The sequence below is a fragment of the Hibiscus syriacus genome, unplaced genomic scaffold (genome assembly GCF_006381635.1).
Source record: "Hibiscus syriacus cultivar Baekdansim isolate YM2019G1 unplaced genomic scaffold, ASM638163v2 tig00111852_pilon, whole genome shotgun sequence".
NCBI lineage: Eukaryota > Viridiplantae > Streptophyta > Magnoliopsida > Malvales > Malvaceae > Hibiscus > Hibiscus syriacus.
In genome coordinates, this window is record NW_024063204.1 from 183,878 (window position 1) to 205,203 (window position 21,326).

Consider the following 21,326-nt stretch of genomic DNA (forward strand, 5'->3'; position numbering starts at 1 on the left):
TAAATAAATAAACACAAACAAAAGACTCTTTCGTTCATTTATGTTTGTGAACGTTCAATAATTCGTTCGTTTATGTTTATTTATTTTCTCCATACTCGTTCGAAATATAAAGACTTAATAAATTTTAACCTTAAACCCATTAATATTTTTAAACTCGATTAATTTTAAAAAAAAAGTACTCAAATCAATTAAAGAAAATATAAATCCTAAAATTATTTGAAAAGAAAAAACTCTTCTCAAATATAACCCAATTAATTTTATGTTCGTTTGTTTACGTTCGTTCATTTGTGTTTGTTTATCATTTAAATGAACGAACACGAACAAGCTAAATTTCTTAATGAATGAACACGAACAATAAATTTGTTCGTTTAGTTGTTTGTGTTCGTTCGATTAAAGTTAAACGAACGAACATGATTACATCATTGTTCATGCTCGTTCTCGATCCAAGAAAACAGTAAAAGGAAGCATTATTTTTACGGAATTAGCAATGAAATTAGTAGCAAAACTTATAGAAGGAAGATGCTATAATTAAAGAAAATATAAATACTAAAATTATTTGAAAAGAAAAAACTCTTCTCAAATATAACCCAATTAATTTTATGTTCGTTTGTTTACGTTCGTTCATTTGTGTTTATTTATCATTTAAATGAACGAACACGAACAATCTAAATTTCTTAATGAATGAACACGAACAAGAAATTTGTTCGTTTAGTTGTTTGTGTTCGTTCGATTAAAGTTAAACGAATGAACATGAATACATCCTTGTTCATGCTCGTTCTCGATCCAAGAAAACAGTAAAAGGAAGCATTATTTTTACTGAATTAGCAATGAAATTAGTAGCAAAACTTATAGAAGATGCTATAGCATTTTACCATATACAAACTATTCCACGTCTATATTTCAGACATATATCGCACCTTATTAACCCACAAATTACAAAGAATAACAATACAGGCCATATCCATCTACAATTACTACAATACAATTAACCAATCACAATCCCGAATCGTATCGAAATCAGAATTTTTTTTTAAAACCATTGAACCGAAAACCATACAGTTCAGTGCTTGTGATTGAATAATTGCAAGGGTGTAGTAACCTGAAACATTGCAGATGAAATGCTCCCCTAGTTATACAGCCATAAAACATTGATGTTTGCTTACCGATTTAATCTATCGCCAGTGTCCCAGAGCCACCACCGGTATAACCACCTTGTGTCCTCTGCTGCCTTTCATGGTGATCGATCCAAAGCAGTAGCTTCCGGTTAATGACCGAGCGGTAAGGGTTACGGAGAACTTTCTTGATGCACCTGGTCTCAGAGTCATGGCCGAAGGCCTGGTTTCGATGGCAATGGATGGATGCATTCTGGCTGTGATGACATAGGTTTCTTCCCCGGCGACATTTGTTACGGTACGAGTGACGGTTTGAGTTCCAACTAGGTGGGAGATTGTGATTGATGGGGTATTGAAATTCGAGGGGCGGCCCATGGTGGTATTGCAGGGGGTGTTTGTGTACTTCCTTATCTCATGAATGTCGATTCCAGGTGTTGTGCATAAGAATCCCAGATAATCCTCATAACCTACAAAAAGCGAGAGGAAAACAAATAAAGAATCCAAATGATTTTGCAAAGCTACAATGCACCTACTTAGATGTTAGATTATATGCTATGCTATTTATTTTGAAGAAAAATAAATATATAACATAATCTGTAGAATGACCGGCATTGTCCCGAAATCTGCCGTAGGATTGGGTCGAAGGAACTCGGAGCCTTGAAGCCGCAATGGGGCTGGAGGACCAATGCCACTCTTTCACTTGATGGGGTAGCTTAGCTATACTTTAGGCTAATAGAAATTTTAATATTGTGTTCATATTTATATATTTATTTTTGAAGGTGTTTGTATTTATTTGTTTAACATTTATAAATATATTTATTTAGCATCAAAAAAAATATATATAACATATATATAATCGGCTTTTTAGTGATTCAATCCATTCTCTATCCGGTTTTACCAGTTGAATATATACATAGTCAGAGCCCATTTAGACCATCCTCTTTCCTAGGTAAGAATACCTGCAGGGTAAAATTACAAAGCAAAAGCAAGAATACCTGCATCAAAGATGAGTCCAGGGTCCAAAGCAGCTCTTGGATCGACATGACCACTCCCATAATCAAAAGGAGTGGCACTGACAAGTTTCAATGCCTCTGTTTCGGAATATTGCTGTGCTTGAAGAGGCCTCCCTCCTCTGTCGAGCTTTGTTGTTGTAGTCATCAAGGCTGATTTTATCGCAGCAGGGCTCCAATGAGGGTGTTTCTGCTTCAAAAGAGCAGCTATCCCAGCTATATGGGGTGCAGCCATACTGGTTCCGGATATCAAAGCAAATCCCTCTCCTGCTCGAATTACGGAATTGATTAAGATTTGAAAATTTCCATCAGTAGAAGCATGATGCTATCTTCTCTTCCTCTAACATGTGAGAATTTTCTAAAAGAAATGGTTGAGACTACGAGGAAGAGAAACAAAATATAAAAACCAAGCACATCTTTACCAACGAAATTTGGCTCGTCTGTTCCATTCGGAGACCAAGCAGCCCAAATTAGAGAACCAGGTGCCAAAATGTCAGGCTTGAGAAGATCAGCATCTTGAAAGTTGAAATCTTTGATGTTGGGCCCTCGAGCAGAAAATAGTGCAACCTCTGGAGCAGATTTATGGAGAATTGGCATCAAACCATCCCCAATACTACCAACAGCTTTGAAGCCCTTGACTCGTCCAGTCCAGTCTCTTGGTGTAGAAACATTATAGTAGTCAATAAGATCCTACAAAAGAAGATTTCCAAGAGACAAATCAGAAAATTTTGCCTTATCGAGTTAAAAAAAAGTTTAATCAAATTCTATCAAGCAAATGAGAGCATGTTGCAGATTATGGCCCAGTGAGAAGGCTATCAGCTTAAATAATCATATCAAAAGAATATCTAATAAGAGCAAGGAGAAGCACCATTGTCTTCGAGACATCAGTGATAAGGATTCCGGGTATACTGACGGGAACAGGATCAAACTTAGTTCCGGGAGAAACATTTTCCACTGCAAGAACAAAACCAACTGCACCAAGAGACTTGGCTGTTTCAGAGACTTTCTTAATTGATGCAGTGCCGACAACAAAGTTGAAGGAATAGCCACAAAGAAGAATTTTCCCCTCAACTAGTTTCCTGTTTAAAACTTCTGGCCTTTGGCAGTCGGAGGGACTATACTTCGATACGGAGGAATCCAATAACACATCATTAGCAGCAACCATGGTGTAGGTTAGATTTGGATGTGTAGAAGCTGCCAGAATCCATAAGTTACACACTTCAGCTTCAAAGAACACAGATTTATCCAAAGAAACTAAAAGGATTGGGGAATAGGCAAGTCAACAACCATGCTGATAACAAGACTAATGTCCCATTCCATTATCATGTGCAATTAAAAAAACCAGGCATTTGATAGAACTTGGAGATGGGATTACGCACCATATATTGGAGGAAAGTTTAAACCCTGAATTTTATTCCAAAGCTAACTTCAAACACGAAGCAAAAAAAATTGTAGTAGAATAAAATTTTATTGTACGAAATTTTCAATTCTGATTGCTTAATCTGAATTTCGAACTAAATCTTCTTCGCTAGAAAATTTTATTGCACCACAATACACAACATAAAATCGAAAATCTTAAAGGATGATTGTTTTGTTAAATCAGATCAGCGAAAATTCAAGCAGAGAAGTTTAGCCTTAATGATCTATAAATATATGCACAGTTTTCCACAAATGCCGAAGGCATTATGCCATTAGCTAAACTGAATCGTTAACTAGAAAAAGGAACGTCCAAGGTGTTTGAATCCCTATCCTTGATAGATTAACAAAATATGAATCTCATGAGTAGATCCCAAATCATTTTCATCTACTGTTACTGAAAAACATTCTCAAAAGGTTAAATGCATATTTCCACTTTTTTCCTGTAGGCTACCAGAGCAGAACAAAAGAATTACCGAAGTTGAGGTAACTTACGGGACAACCCAATTCCAGCTAAAATTTTTCCATTTCCCAAGGTTAGATGGTTTTTGTATCTACGATCATCAATTGCTGCTGCAACAGATGTTATCCATGGGCTATAAGAAACCAAAGTTTTAGGGAAAGGACCTCCATTTCCAGCTGCTTGTGCTACAAAAACACCAGCTTTGACAGCTGCCAGAAGTGTAGCATCGAAAGGATTTAAAAATGTTGTCTTCGTGGTTGTTGGCGGACTATTCGGTCCCACTGAGAGACTAAGAATATCAACACCATCATGAACAGCCTGTTCATTAAAGTAGTCAAATCACAAGTTTTTGACAAATACAAAGTAAAAGAGTGTACAACTGATTGGTAAATAGGCAACTTTCAGAATCCCATTGACAGCAGAAAATATAGCTTTTCATTTTTTTCAGGCTTATCACGAAAAAAACGCAATTTTACTCTATTTTCCCTTCCCTTGCTTCATTTTAAACGTCAAAAATTCAATTAAAACAACAAAAACAGATTCACTCATTTTTCTTGACAAAGGAAGATGTCAGTCATCAACATATCCAATTCTAAGATAATCATCAAAGTATTAGTACATGCCTTGGTCAACTACCTTTTTACTACAACAAAAGTTATCTTTTCATTTTGATTTTGCAGCAACAACAATTGAAACATTTTAGTTTTATTTTTAATTTTATCTTGATTATGTTTTATTGATTCTTCAATATTTTAGAAGGTAGATTTGTCTCATATTTGTATAATTACTCTCGATTATTAGAATAATATCATCATTCCTCCTACATTTTCAGCACCTTTGCAGAGAAGTGTTCTTTATACAAAAACATATCCAAGCCTTGTCTCAATTGTTAGCAAGACGAGACACATATAAGACAATAGCCAGGAAGATCTGTTATCTGGTTACCTAGAGTCCCAAATATTAGGTGAAAAGGGAAAATAGTACTTAAAACAATGTTGAATTTGTATCCAGGCAAAAACTAAGCTCAAAACAGATATAAGACAATTGAATTTGTCTCAAATGTTAGCAAGACGAGACACATATAAGACAATAGCCAGGAAGATCTGATATCTGGTTACCTAGAGTCCCAAATATTAGGTGAAAAGGGAAAATAGTACTTAAAACAATGTTGAATTTGTATCCAGGCAAAAACTAAGCTCAAAACAGATATAAGACAATTGAATTTGTCTCAAATGTTAGCAAGACGAGACACATATAAGACAATAGCCAGGAAGATCTGATATCTGGTTACCTAGAGTCCCAAATATTAGGTGAAAAGGGAAAATAGTACTTAAAACAATGTTGAATTTGTATCCAGGCAAAAACTAAGCTCAAAACAGATGGGAAGACATGTAAACTTAGCAGTAGTTTTAAATTAACAAAAATAGGAATCATAAAAATAAATATCCCAAGTAAAAATTGTAGCACACCTGGTCAATTGCAGCTACCACATCAGCTACAAAGCCTCCAAAAAGCCTGTATAGTGCCTTGTAGACAGCAACCCTGAAACAAAATAAAAATGCCAAATTCCATATCAAAGCAAATAAAACAGCTTTAATTGCATTTAATCTAGGTTGATATAAGAAATCCCCACCTGGCACGAGGAGCCATTCCACTTGCTTTTCCAAATTCATGGCCATTCACTCTCACAGGAATACCATTATTCCCAGCTGCAATAGCTGCTGTATGACTGGTAACAAGTGACATAAAAAAATAAGGGGAACTTGTTAGAATTAAATAATATATACTAAAAAATTTCTCACTCGATACTTGTAATTTTATATAAAAATCTTAAATCAATGGCTAATCTCTTGCAAAGTGAGAAGAATAGAAGCTCTAAAAAGAAAAGTTTTATGCTGCTTAGTTTTGCCCAGAAATGCTGCAAGAAATTAGAGGTAGTCACCTCATTTTATGCCCACCGAACATATTTTTTTACAGTTTAAGATTATATATCACCCTCTTCCCAGCACTTTCCTTCTCACGATGTAAAAAGCATATAATAGTTAAACCTCTCTCAAAGGTATAATTGTTAAAGACAAGGTAGCATACTGTTTCCGATTCTAAACATAACTGCAACTTAGTATGGCAACTAACCTGCCATGTCCATCACCATCCAAGGGAGAGGCAAAATCAATAGCAGGATTAAAGGCACCAGCTGCTTTTGCAGCTTCAGCAAAATGTTGGGCTCCAATGATCTTGCCATTACAGAAGTTTCTCTTGGTATCAGGATCAATTTCACATTTTCCTCTGTACTTCGGAACAGGCCCATAGGGGTTAGTATGATGGCTTGCAAAGCTTGGATGATGTGGATAGATTCCCGAGTCTACAAATCCTAAAACGATGTCCTCTCCTGCCCTTTCACAGCCACCTCCTAGTGGCCATACACCAGTTGGGAGCCCCAGAAATTGTGGAGTATGCGTTGTAAGTCTCCTCACCTTCCAATCTCTCTCCACAGACTTTACACCTGGAGCACGTCTAAGAGTTTCTGCCTACTATGTATTGTCAAAGTGTAAGGAATGAGAATGAAAGAGATTGGATTCTAGAAAATGCAAGTTATTCAGCTAAAAATTATTTCAATGCAAAATCACATTGCGTAGTAGCTAAAATTTTGTTTCACCTGTTCGGGGGAAAGGTGAACTGAAAAGCCGTTTATCAGATGTTTATAACTGTAGAGTTTCTTGTAACTCCCATGCTCAAACAACATACCAAGAAGCATATCATGTTTCTTTTCCAGATGACTAGCATAGGATGTTACTAATTCACTGAAACAACAACCAAAGAGAACAGCAGATAATTAGCAAAGCAAGCATTGGAACATTTTGATCAACTAAGAGATTGATTGTGCTTGTCCATTTAATTGAGTGAGAGAAATAAGTCAAAATCATTCATGTCAAGGCAGTAAGTAATATAGAAAAAGACTTTGCAATAGTAGAATGAACCACATCATTGTGTAACATAAGAGATTTCATTAATCGCATACTTAAGCAGGGATAAAATTTGCTCAAGTTCGAAATTAATGGTTCAAAGCATAGAATTATAAGGTTGTCCCTGAAGATAAACCCAATAATATAAGGTAGCAGTAATGCAAAAATAGGAGATGAACATGGATTGGTTTCTTTTCTAAGGCTTCACACCAACTCTCCTCAACATGTGCAAGAAAATAGAACAGAATTTCAAGCTTCACATTTAATTCGCTCCTCTCTTATTTAAAAAATACCTTCACCTTTATTTTAAATTCCCCTTCAATTAATAACAACTCCCTAACTTTGTTTTATTTCTGTAGCAGGTTTTCACACAAGAGTAAGCTTGCATCACTTCGATAATAATCATTATTCAACAGAAAAACAGGATTAAATCATCATCAAAATTTACAGTAAAAATATTGAAAATATTCCATTAAGAATTTAGAACAATAAGCAAACAGAGTAGCCGCACTGGGGTCAAGGTTTTAAGAAAATTTGAAAGGAAAAAAATAGTATTGAACATATGCTCACGCTTGTACAATATCCATGTTCAATACATATGAGCATATGAAAAGAATCTCAAAAATTAAATATCTATTCATATTGAGAACCTATTCATATTCAATATTCGCTTTTAAACTCAAATAATAAAAAATAATAGTACATACTAACAAAGTCGAATCTAATTCATAGTAATATTTTAGGCCCAAAAAATGTGCATATATCATTCAAATACGTCAACTGCTCAGGATATCAAACAAGTCAAGACCCTACAGCAGAATCTGACAAAAATTATTACAAAAAAACAATAGCGAATCATCAAATATATATATATATATAAAATAGCAAAAAAAAATTTACCTTGCAGTGTCAAGCTTCTCATCTGACTCCACAGCCGTAGCTTCAAACCCATTTTCACCACCTCTGTAGCTAATGATAGGTTCTCCTTCAACTGTCACTATGTAAACATTTGCTTTCCCACTACCCACAAGTCCCAATAGCACCACCAGGACAATCCACCCAAGCTCCACCGCCTTCATTTTTCTCGCTTACAAGATCTGCTTCGTATTAAAAGTAGTAGTTCAAGAAAAATTATAGGCCTCTTTTTTTTTTCCTGCTTTCAAAGCCGATCTTAAACAGCAATTACTTACTTTTTTGCTTCTTAAAAAGGCAAAAAAAAAACTGCAGTTGTTATACGTAAGGATAAAGACTTCAGAAAAAACGACTATTTGATATTTACATTTATAGTAGGAAAAATAAATTAACTAATTTGGACTCAGATCTTTCCTGCTAAAATTAAACTTACCCCAACGGAGATTAGATTTAGTTGGCATTTATTAAGCTCATTTCAGCTACTTAAATAAACTTTTATTTTTTTCTTTAAAAAAAACAGCACTTAAATCAGTAAAAATATAAGGGAAAAATATTAAAATAACGAAAATATTACCTAGAAGAGACACTAAAAACCCTGATCCAATTCAGCCGGAAGCTTGCGTTTCTTAGTCTTACATTTAACGTCAACCTGCGTCAACGTCCTTTTAACTACGATCCAAACAAAGAATAGTTACGAAAATGAGAGGCAAAAAAAGCAAGAAAAAACATAATCTTCGTAAGCGGTTTCGGTGGTAAAGAAGATCGCAGCGACAAATAAAAGGAGAAGGAAAATTTAGACTTACGCAAGTAATAAAGAGGGGAATCGAGGAAGCTTTTAGAAGACGATTTCAATCAAAGCAACAAAAAGGGGAAAAGTGAAAAAACAGAGGAGAAAATGATTGGATCACAGAGAGAGAAAGAGAGAATGAAGTTATTCACATCTGCAGAGATTTTGAGGAGTTCATAAAGAGACCTTTAATCATTCAAACCGAACAAAGAAAATTAGGGAAAATTGCTGGGAAAATGAGAGATCTAAGCAATGGAGAGAGTAAATTCTCTGTAGATTTACTAGCAGTCTGAGCAGTGAAGAAGAACAGAGATTAAGTGCGAGTGTGAGAGGTAGGTAGTTTTGTTTTTATTTTTTAATATATATATATTGCTTTTAAAAAGTTAAATGAATATTAATTATTAATTGTAATTTCGATATTTCACTTAAATAAATCACTTTTTTAAAAGCTTTAAATACAAAATATTATTTTTTTTATACACATGAAAAAAAACAGAAAACTAATATCTTAAATCCCCGCTCCATTCTTATTTGCTTTTAATGGTTCCTGCAAATCAGTTGAAGGCATCTGCAATATAGACAATTCATTATCTTATCGTAAAGTCAGGTTTACCAATTCATCAGCACATTTATTTCTTTCGCGTTAAATATGTCGTACTTCTACCACAGTACCACCCATCCTTCTTTAAGGATGCTTATGCCTGCGTTGCAGACATGATTTTTATGAATAAGTCTCTTAACAGGGATTTTCTACATACACAATGACTCAAACTCAAGATCTTACTTAAGCGATATCAAGTTGTTTACCACTTAAATCAATTTATGTTGATCATGTTTACTTTTAATTTAGATTAATGGTAACAAGTTTATTTTATCAAATTTTGTCAGTTTATTTTTTTCAATTTAAATAAAGAGTTACGATAGTTAAAATAATAATTGTCGATCGACGCTCTTTTATAAGATAAAGGGAAAAAAGATAATATAAAAAAATTGTTTTGGTCAGAAAAGTGTGAGGATGAGATACTTCATTCTTTAGTTGTGGTTGATAGGTATTTCTGTTGATTTTAATTAATGATGTCAAATATTAGGTCGTTATGACTACTCGTAGATTAATAGATTAAATAAATATAATTTTAGATATTAAGTTTTTCTCTGATAGCTCACGTGAGTTTATCAAATGTCTTGTTTAGAAATTGTAATTGGCTCGGAGGCCATGATACTAATATTGTTAGATAATATTGATCCCTTGAAAACTCTGAGTAAGTAAAGAAGTCTATTCAAAGGTCTCAACTAATAGTGAATTGATTAATCTGGATCGAGTGTTGCAGTGTCAAAATTGTCCTAACTCTGTTTGTTCTATTTGCAATCGTCATGATTCAAATCTCTGACTTTGTTTATGAAATTTAGCACACCATCCCATTAGACTAACTGTAAAATTTAAATCTTTGACCTCAATTAAGGAATCTAAAACCTCATCCCATTAGACTAACTGCGAGATTCAAATCTATGACCTCGGTTAAAGAATCTAGTATCTCATCCTATTACATCAACTTATTGTTAGTATTTTTGTTTGCTCTTGAGTTTTGCTTGCTTAAATTTTTTTATTGTTTTCTCATATGATTTGTTATGTGTTTTCATAAATAATAGTGAAATTGAAATTTATTGATGGAATAACGAATAAATTTAAAATGTAGTGATTTTTCTGAATTTTCATTTTAATAAATAATATATTAGAAATATATAATATATTATAATTATTATTGATGAATTAATGAAATTGCCTTTTAGTAGTAGTTCTTGTTTTCATCTTATCTTTAATTATTGCGTGAGAGAGAAATTCGCGCGCAAGCTGTCGGGCTGATTGTTCCGTTGAAATGACTTTATTACCCTAAAAATTATGTTGTGAGAAGGAAGGGTATAATTCCCATATCAGCCCTTCCACATGCTAAAATATGATATTTTAACTCCTCAATTTTAATTGCATACTATTTGGTCTCTCCACTTCTATGATCGTAGTAATAGATTCAAATCGATAACACCGTTAGTTTCTTACATTTAAGTAATAACGTGAGTTTTTTCTTTTAATCTCGTCTTATAGTTAGGGTCAAATTAAAATTCATTTAATCATGTCTGTCAGCACGAACCAAGTGACCTCCGTAGTAAATGAATTATTGTTATTCCTTAAGGACTCGAGTTTGAGTGCCAAAGATGTCAGAGTTGTGAGTGTTCAATGTCAAAAGATTTAGAGTTATACAATAACAAATATTGCCTTATACCTATTGTAGATTAATAAAAAAAATCATATTATGTCAAATCAAAGGAAAGTGGTCAAATTTTAAATTTTAATATAACGAGGGGTAAAAACCACAATTAAACCTTTGAATGGATAGTTGATAAGGGAGCAGCATGGCAGTGGACCGAACGGATGGATACAACTACTAATATTTAATTTAATACACAGTTTACCCATGAAGTATTAAACTTTTCCCACTTTGCCCCTTAACATTTTCCCCATTTTGTCCCTTACAATTTTTATTCGTTGCATATTTAACCTTGGACTTTAACGAACTTTAAAAAGTATTTAGGGTATTAATCTAATTCATAACCCTTGAAACCCTCGAAGTTGTTTAGAGTATTCATCGTAACTTCTAACCCTCGAAGCTCGTTAACTGTTTTGACTAAAATAATTGTGAGTCTTCTCTATATGTGAATTAAAAGATTAAGTTAAAATATGTATTAAACACAATAATTAGAATGATTTTTTCAAAATTTTATTATTTATTTCAATTAGATTAATAGATTGAGTCAAATTTTTAAGAATTTTTTCTAACAATTTTATTTAGTAAATATTTTATTATTTATTTTTTAATACATGTCACATCATGATCAAACAACGTCAGTAATATTAAATGATTTGAAAATTATTTGTGTTGATAAACGCACAAAATTAATAGTTTTGCTAGTTAAAACAAATTTCGAGAGCTATAATGAATATCTTAAATAAATTTGAGGTTTAAATTGATAAAAAAATTACATGAGTGAAATTGATAAATTTAATTTATTATAGAGGTGAAAGTGACCTTAAACCACGATTTTATAATAATATTTTTTATATCTTTCCCTAACACGTGACATTATACTTTTCATTAAAGAAAGAAAGGGTGAAAACCCATCACATGTTACTTGGTTATTGATAAAATTATAATAGGTCATTGAATTTTAAAAAAGTTACAAACATGTCATTTAATTAATCGATTTGTTATAAACATGTCATTGTATTGTTATAAATAAACAAACATTAACTTTTTAATTACAATCACATCGCTCAATTTGTTAATTGTAAAAATCAAACCATTTAATCAATTAATTGTTACAATTATGTCATTCATTTGTTACTAGAAGATTTCTTACACAATTCAAGAAAGATTGAATTGTTTGTAATAGGGGTGAATAAAACTCAACTCGACTCAAACAAATTGATTTCGAGTTATTCGAGTCGAATTATTAAATTCAACTCGAATTATCAATTCGGTTCTCGAGTTCAAGTCGAGTTGAACCGCATTCATCTTTCTTTTTTTGATAATTTCCTTAATTTTTCAATTTATCTTTTTTTAAGTCTATTTTTTTACCAAGTTTGAACCGCATTCTCATATTTCACTATAGAATACCTTGTAACTTTGTTTTTTTTTTACTACAAATGTACTTTCTTTTTTATTTATATCTTTAACATTGCATTTTACTCAATGTGGTATTATGATTGTGATTGTTTGCAAATTTTTCCTTCCCATCGATTCCATGATTTTTTATACACTCATCAATATTTTACTCTTAAAATAAAGAAAAATATAATATTGTGAATATATTTTATAATGTTATATTGTATTTGATATATTAAATAACATTATAATGTGAAAAGAATATGGAATATATATATATATATATCTTATATAGTCAGAGAAAGTTGAAAAATTAGAACCAATTCTGATCATAATACTATAAATAATTATAATAAAATGAACATAGAAACTAGAATAACTCGAGTAAAATTTCTTAAACTTGACTCGACTCGAAAAGATTTCGAGTTAAGTTCGAATTGTGAGATACGACTCATCAACTCGAATAATTCGAATTTTTTTTACTTGACTCGACTCGATCGAATGCTCACCCTTAATTGTAACGGTCAAATAATTTACTCCTAATAAATTCGAGTTGTGAAATATGAGTCGAATAACTTTTTGAAATTGATTACATATTCAAAGATGGCTTTCGGAGACTTTCCACCCACTAGAACCTCCTATTAACAAAGGGTGTGATTTACCGTAAAAGATGTTAAGATTTTTTTTTAAAAATGAAAAGGAAGATGAAAAATTCAACGCTGAGGGAGTAAATGTAGAAAAATTGAATAAATGAACCGTGTTAAGGTCAATATGTCCTCACGTGAATAAATCGATTGTCCAACTTCTCCTAATTAAACATATATAACACTAGCTTTGCCAGTTGGCGGGAAAATATATAATATATATAAACAAAAATTACTGAATTTATTAAATTTAATATTATATTATTTCCATTAAAAATGTTATTTATTTATTTTTTAAAATTCAAAATTTTATCAGGTAACTGAGTAATGTTCAAACATCTTTAATTCTTTAAATAATTAATTTTTATCCCCACACTTTTTTTCAGCATTTATTTTTTGCTATTTTTGTTATAGAAAAATCAATATATATATATACTTAATTATCTGTTTTTATTTTTAATATATATATATATATATAAGTAAATGTAACAATATATAATATTTTACTAAAAAATTAAAATAAATTTTAGACAAATAAGAGACGACTAAGAGGAAATGAAGGCATACGTGGCCGCATGCATCAGCCGTTTGTGTGCTGAGATTCCGCACACCGATGTCTTGGATTTCCTAAAGGCAGAGTTGTTGTTTTCACGTGTTGGCAACTCTAACCCCTCAAACAATAGGTGAAAATAGATCGGCTTTGAGCCTATACATTTTATTAATGTTTATTTATTTACTTATTTTAAATAAAGATAAAGTACCCAAATGATCTTTCATTAGGTTTTTTTTACTATTATAAGTTACAAAATAGTTCTATAACTATATATATTATTTTTTTGAGTCATCCGACTATCAAATTATCATATTTTATCATATCACAGTTTGATAGTTAACGTTCAGCTCAGACTACCGTTTGTAGCTTTGGATATTTGAGGGATTCAACAAAACAACAATCTATAATTTAATGATCATTTTATAACTTTTAATAGTCAAAATACTTAATCAAATAGTACCCTGTGTCGAGAACCATTCGTCTACTTTACCATATATATATATATATATATATAATTAAGATTCATTATACTATATAATTTCTTTTAGTTTTACACTGTTTCACGATAATTGAATTAAGGTAAATTAAAAGTTGAGATTAACTCATTATTTTTTTTCCAGTGTATATCTTATTATTTTTTACTATTAATTTCAGCATTCAACTTCTCTCAATCCAATGATCCTAAAAAGATATATATATATATGTTACGATCCAATTACAGTCTGTAAAACTCTTTTGGTTTTAATATTTTTAAGACAATTTTTATAACGAGGCTCGTGACGTTATTTAGTTTTATATTCCACCCATTTTGAATACAAAATTCCCCTTTTCGAGAAAAAATTGCATATCTTCATTTTATTTTCTTAATTTGTTTCATTATCAAACAGTCATGGAGTTATGTAGAAGTCGGAGAGTCGCTGCCTCTCTTTAATTTTTTTTATTATTAACAATTACATATTAGATCTTTAAAATTTAATTTATTTTAATTTTGTCCTCATATTTTTTAAGTTAATTATATTTTACTCCCCTTAAACTAAAAATCTGACTTCGTCCTTGTTATCGAAATATATCGCATTGCAAAATTTTCAAGCTAAATCAAACGGGTCATAAACTCTAACATTGAACTCATTCATGTTTAGTGTTTTTCATTAAAAAAAATCAAAATTATTTTAATGTTTGTTCATTTTCATTATAGATATTCAAATTTATATTTTAGTATTTGAACTTAGTTTACAAGTTTAATTTGGTAATTTTGTCCTTTTTTTAAATTATGTATTTGAATCTGAATTCTAAAATATTTAATTTTAATTCTAAAAATAATTAAGTTCAAGAACTAATCTAAAACAATAAATTAAATCCATGTATTAATCTGCATCTAAATCCTTAATTCATTAAAAAAAATTGTATAATAGAATCTAAATTCAAATATCTAATTAAAAACTAAATTGAAAATACAAACCAAATTTATATACCAAAATATATAGTTACCCAATTATGATTTACAAGTACTCGAACGATCCTAGAGCCAAGGCCGAAGACTTCCATTAATGCTCCAATCGTTATTTACGTTAGGTACGAGCTGAGAGCGATCCCGATCCCCTAAATTTATGGGTTAATTACTTTTAGGTCCACATTAGTTTTGAAGTAAATCAAATTAGGGTAAGTTACATCAATCATCAATGTACTTTGCTCTCTCTCCTATTTCACTCACTCTACTTTAAATTCGTTTAATTTTCTAATACATTTGATATTTTTGGTCATTCAGTCATTTTCTCACTAACGACGTTATAAATTGGATGTTATATAGATGCAAAACAACGTCGTTTTGGTCAAATTTTCATTTTTCTAAAACGGTTTAGTTTTAACGATGGTAACTTTCTAACGACAGAGTGACAAAAAAACAAATGTATTAAGTTCAATGTGAAAATTGAACGATTTTAAAGTACAGTGAGTAAAATAGGAGAGAGTAAAATTTAGTGATGGATAATGCAATTTACCCATCAAATTATATTCGAACCCCTTCAATTTTCTTATTTGATTCATTTTATATCCCTAAAAGCTTTGTAATTAGTCAAATTAAATCAAGTCCATCAATTTTTATTTAAATATTCATTAATTTCCTATAAATTAAAAAAAATAATCGAATTAAATTATTATGTATTATTTTTAAATTTATAACCATATTTATAATTAAATTTAATATTTAATCTTAATTCCATCTCAAGATAAATTGCCTTTTGTGGAACAACTTTGTTTATATATGATTTATAAAATGAAATTCAATTAAATAGAGGATAATTATATATTTAATTATTAATAGAGAAAGGTCGATGGAGAGAGATTCAAGCACATGTGAGTCTGCCCTGCTAGAGCTTGTCGTTTCCCTTATACACCACATGTGACTGACCACTTCACTGCCCCCAAATGGTTCCAATTTCTATTTTATATATAAATATTTTTTTTATATTTTCCAAATTCATTAAAAAATATACTTAATTAGTAATCACAATTTAATCCGAATATGACGGGTTTTATCTGATTCGACTAGATAAAACCAAATTTTAATATGAAATCAGATCGAGTGAGATATTATAACCAATGAAGTCGGATTGGATTTAATATTAAGATGAAAAATACTCGATTCAAGCCTATTCAAGATTATAACCGAAAGGTACGTTCAAGATTAAAGTCGACGGCGCTTGCCCTCGACCACCTGCTTCTTCAACCGTTGGTTTTAGTCTTCGTGAGAGTGCTGGTGGGGTCGTTGGTCGAGCTATCTCGGTTCCGCGCTCTCGTGTCTCTGGTATCGTCGAAGCTTTGGCCATCTCACATGGTGTTCGTTTGGCAGTGGAGATGGCCATCTCACTTAGGATTGAAAGGGTGTATACTTCTCGAATCGGATGAGACCTCCCAAAAGATAGAAAGATATATTTTTAAAAAATTATAAATAGATATAGGTATGAGCAAAATTTCACTCGACTAAAAAAAATCGATTTTTTCTCAATTTCGAGATATCTGAGTCGAGTTATTAGAGTTATTCGAGGCAACTTGAAATTATCAATTTGGTTTTCGAGTTCGAGTCGAGTTGAATTTAAAAATTTTGAGTCACTCAAAAAATAAAAAAAATTGGTTGAATATTTTGCTAAATTTATAATTTAGTTCATAATTTCCTTATTCTTTCAATCCCTCAATCATTTTTAACACCATTTTTTTACTAAATTTGAACCACATGCTCTTAAACTATTATAGAATATATATATATATACTTTCAATTCTCATTTTTGATAGCAAGTTTTCTATTTTTCAATTTAATCCCTCAACTTTTCATGATTTCTTCAATTCATCATTCATTTTAAGTTTATTTTTTAATCAAATTTGAACTACATGGTCCCATACAAAATACCTCTTATTCACACCAATTACATTATTTGTAAATTCTTTTTCACATCAATTCCTTGACTCCTTATACTCTCGTAAATACTTTATTCTCAAAATACATTTTTTAGAATATAATATTGTAGATATATTAAATAAAACTATAATGTAAAAATAATATGAATATATATATATATATATTATAGTTAAAAAAGCCAAAAAAGTTTGAATCAATCTTCACCATAATACTATAAATAATTATAATAAAATTTGTCTAGAAACTTTTAATAACTCGACTCGACAATTTTCAAGTTAAGTTTGAATCATAAAATTTAAATTGACTCGACTCGATCCAATCGAATGCTCACCCTAAATAGACATTACAACAATAATTTTATATCTTTATATCTTTATATATATATATATATATATATATATATATATATATATATATATATCAATCAAATTGAATTGAAATTTTTCCTCAATTATCTCCCTAAAAAATCCACCTATACTTCAAACTTATTTTAAAAAAATATAATTTAACTATATAAAATCATTTCGAGTTAAAACCCATCAAATTTAACTATTTTATTAACGAGACCCCAACATATTTAAAAAAAATTAGCTTGAGGACTCGGGTTTGAGCATCATAGATGTCAAGGGTGTAAGTGCTCAATGTCGAAAATATTAAGAGTTATCTTTGAACAAATATTGTCTTGTACTTATCATAGATTAATAAAAAAATTAGTTATTTTGAGCATCACACTATTATTATTACTACTATTTATTTATTCGTTGATTATCGCGTATATGTGCGGGATGAGATTACCGTTATGGGGAGATTGTTTTTTCCGTTGACCGTTTTGGTTCTTCTTTAAGTTTTTCTCCTCTATGTTCATGCTTGAAGCCGTTGATGTGATCAGTTTATATACGTCGTTGCTTCACTTGTTCATGTTTTTGTTTATCAGACTATCACTAGGTGATCATTGTTATATTTCATTTATGATAGTCACAGCTGTATTTGTTCAGTCTATAATTGATAAGACGTTATTGACACGCCTTTTGATAAATGAATATATTTTGGTTACTTCAAAAAATAAAAAGTGAAGCAGGCCGGCCCAGTTAAGAAGGCTTGGACCTAAGAGAAATATTCCTTTCTTCTACAAAAACAATAAACAGTCTCGAAATTCCCATCATCATTCATCAATCCATCCTCCAAATTTCGCATTCTCAGAGAGAAGCAAGAAAGCTAGGGTTTGGGTTGGGAGAAATGGCAATGAGGAAAGTTTACAGCGAGATCAAGGGATCAAAGTGAAGGAAGTCCCTAACTACGTGAAGCCGATGCTGTCCATGGATTACGTGAAGAAAGCTTTTCAAAAGGGTTTGGACAATTACAATTCCAAATACATTCAAACCGATTCAATCCAGCCTCTTTACCATGTCTGCTTCGGCGGGATGATCTTCTCTTACATCGTCGCTCTCCCCAATGAGCGCCGCCATCTCGAGCACAAGGAACATGGCAATCATTGATCCCCCATCCCATCCAGGTATTTCTGATATCCCCTCCCTTTTTTTTGGATTTTTAAGGTTTATTGATCTGGGTATTATTTTAAATGGATGATTGATGTCTATGTTTCACGTTTAGTTGTTGAAATGCTGGGAATCTTAGCTATGGATCTATGGGTTGTTTAATATTGGTTTGAATTGTTGTTCATGCAATTAGATGCCGATTTGATTGACTCTTTGCTGAGTTTTATGTTGGGTAACGCTTATTGGATCAATGATTTTGATGTTGTTGTATCATACATGAATCTGTTTTGATGTTTGACTCTAATGATGTTTAAGTGATGATGAGTTCGTGGTTTTGATTGTTTCGTTTGTGCACTTGTTTGTATTTGGGAATTCATTGGTCAGAGAAAATTATACAAAAATTATTTCATGGACCACCACGTCATCCATGGTTCCGGGAATCAAATCCACCAATTTTAAAATAGCCAAAAGGGTAAATTTTTTTCACAAAGTAGGCCTAATTTATCAATTTCGCTACTATCTTATTTTCACATCAATTTAGTCTTTTAAATTACTTAATTACATTATTTTATACCCTACCCTTAATTTAAAACTCCTAATTTATAAGCCTTAAACCATAACCCCATAGCCCTAAACTTTAAATTCTATTTTAAGTTTATAATTTAGGATTTTAAGTTAGAATAGGGAATAGAATGATGTAATTAAATAACTTTGAGGACTAAATTGATGTAAAAATACGATAGGGTTGAAAATAATAAATTGAGTTTACTACAGGGGCAAATGTGACCTTTAAGCCTTTAAAATAACTTTCAAATAACTAGTCACTCCTTATTTACACGTAAGAAAGAGGTGAATGTTATTGGTTGAGACCACGAATAATGTGATAAGTCAGGTCTATCTAATAATATTTTAAAACTTAGGGGCAAAGGACAATTCGGTTCAATTCGAAAAAATAGATTACTTTTTAAATTTTGAATTATTCTAATTGTTCAATTCAACTCTGATGTTTGGTTTACATTTCGAGTTCAAGTCGAATTTTAATAGTGAAGTTTGAATAATAAAAACAATAAAAAATATGTGAAGTTTGGTTTCCGATTTCCTTGTTTTCTCAATTCATGATTTGATTTAAGTCTATCTATGGTCAAATTTAAACCACATTATCTTCCACCATGGTAGAATACATGAGTTCACCATTTTTGTAATTTAGTCACTCGACTTTGTATTTTTTTCTAATTTGGTCATTGGATTGTTTGCCTTTTGCAGGTCAAAGGGTTGGGGGTTTATGGCTTACTTAATGCATTGGGTTGTAATTTCTGAACACTTTTGGGGCAGGAAGATACTGTCTTTTATGAAATGTCTTTGCAGCATTATGCTGATAAAACAATACATTTGATTTTTCTTATGGTGATGTGTTGCTGATTTCTATTGATTAAATAAAATGATTATTGCTTGATAGTTTGACTATATCTTTTAAATTATTATTAAATAATATTTTATAGTTAGTAAAGGAATGAGATGCTACATAATTTAAACAATAACAAAAATTTAAATTATAACATTCTGAATATATCAAAACTATATAAATAAATTTTGGGTAAAGTATGCAAACGATCTCTTGATTATAAGGGATACTTTGTTGAACAAAATGATTATCAGATTATAAGATATTGTTTTGTTGAATTTTCAATTATTAAAAGTTACAAAATAGTCATTTGACTATTGATATGTTTTAATTTATCTCTAATCATATGTTTAATATATTTTTTTTTTGTTAAAATAATTGAGGGAATATTTGTGTACTTTACCCATAAATTTTTATAATATTTAATTCTAATTAATCGAATCATTGATCAATAAATTAAAAAGTAAATTGTGCATTTAGTACTTAAACTAACAAGTTTTGATCTATTTTAATATCTAAACACTTAAAGTTTAATTTTTATTTCATTTGAGTGTTATGTTCAAAATTTAATGTTAAGTTTTGTTTTTTTTTGAAATTTAGGTATTAAAATGAATCAAATTTGGAAGTTTAGGTATTAAAATAGATTAAAATTGATAGTTTAGGTACTAAATGCGTTAAAGTTTTAATGGCATGGTATTAAAATGAAACAAAAACTAAACATTAAGAATGATTTTGAAAAAAATTTAAATGTTTAGGTACTAAAAGGGATCAAAATTGATAATTTAGGTACTAAATGCATAATTTATCCTAAATTAAATATCCTTTAAGGGTAAATTACATAATCATTATTGAACTTATTCGTTCTCCTATTTTACACACTGTACTTTAAATTCATTTAATTTTCTTGCTTAACTTTTTTTAAAGAAACACTAAACTTAATACATTTGTTTTTTTTATCACTCTTCCGTTAAATAGTTAACTACATTAAAACAATAGGAAAAAAATTACCAAAATGATGTCATTTTGCATATATATATAACATCTAGTCCTAACAAACTTGACCCTAACCCAATTATCCGAACTAATTTACCCGACCCAATACCCGATATTAACCCGAGCATGATAATCAAATTTGATCCGATATCCGAATATACCTCATCCAAAATTTAGTGAAACGAAATTAACTCAAGCCAAAATCATCATGAAGCGAAATTAACCTGAACCGAAATTAACCCGAATCGAAAGAAACCCGACCCGAAAGGAACCCGAATCGAATCTAACCCGACCCAAAAGCAACCCAAACAAATTGAAATTGATAAAAGTTATTAAACGATAAAAGATATTTTCAATATTGAATTAATTTAAATAAAATTGATAATTTATTAAATATTATATTTATAATAAAATAATAGTAAGTTTAAGAGGAATATAAAAGTAAGAATATAATCGTAAGATTGAAAACAATAATAAATAAAATTTACTTATCTTACTTGTTATAAA

General features: G+C 30.6%; 1 protein-coding gene and 1 pseudogene across 2 annotated transcripts; one reads left to right on the top strand and one right to left on the bottom strand.

Annotated features, from left to right (window-relative positions):
* Positions 1 to 866: 866 nt before the first annotated feature.
* On the bottom strand, positions 867 to 8,951 carry LOC120172574 (subtilisin-like protease SBT2.5). 2 transcript variants are annotated; one of them, XM_039180004.1, is made up of 12 exons: positions 8,680 to 8,951; positions 8,451 to 8,545; positions 7,865 to 8,061; positions 6,658 to 6,802; positions 6,135 to 6,529; positions 5,635 to 5,730; positions 5,471 to 5,543; positions 4,034 to 4,319; positions 2,991 to 3,316; positions 2,545 to 2,812; positions 2,108 to 2,389; positions 867 to 1,579 (listed from the first exon to the last, which is right to left on the bottom strand). In XM_039180004.1, exons 3-12 carry the CDS (start codon positions 8,041 to 8,043, stop codon positions 1,173 to 1,175), a joined length of 2,457 nt encoding a protein of 818 aa, XP_039035935.1. In that variant the 5' UTR covers positions 8,044 to 8,061; positions 8,451 to 8,545; positions 8,680 to 8,951; the 3' UTR covers positions 867 to 1,172. The 2 variants fall into 2 exon arrangements, with proteins under 2 accessions (XP_039035935.1, XP_039035936.1); XM_039180005.1 differs by lacking the exon at positions 8,680 to 8,951 and having other exon boundaries at positions 8,451 to 8,648.
* Positions 8,952 to 18,149: 9,198 nt separating this feature from the next.
* On the top strand, positions 18,150 to 19,826 carry LOC120172548 (annotated as a pseudogene).
* Positions 19,827 to 21,326: the final 1,500 nt, after the last annotated feature.

Excerpts from the sequence above, each read along its gene's own strand:
- LOC120172574 (XM_039180004.1), bottom strand. The coding sequence starts at position 8,043 with ATGAAGGCGGTGGAGCTTGGGTGGATTGTCCTGGTGGTGCTATTGGGA. Across the intron at positions 6,530-6,657 it reads TTCACCTTTCCCCCGAACAG|GCAGAAACTCTTAGACGTGC; the intron begins GTGAAACAAAAT and ends AATACATAGTAG. Across the intron at positions 4,320-5,470 it reads TGGTAGCTGCAATTGACCAG|GCTGTTCATGATGGTGTTGA; the intron begins GTGTGCTACAAT and ends TTTAATGAACAG.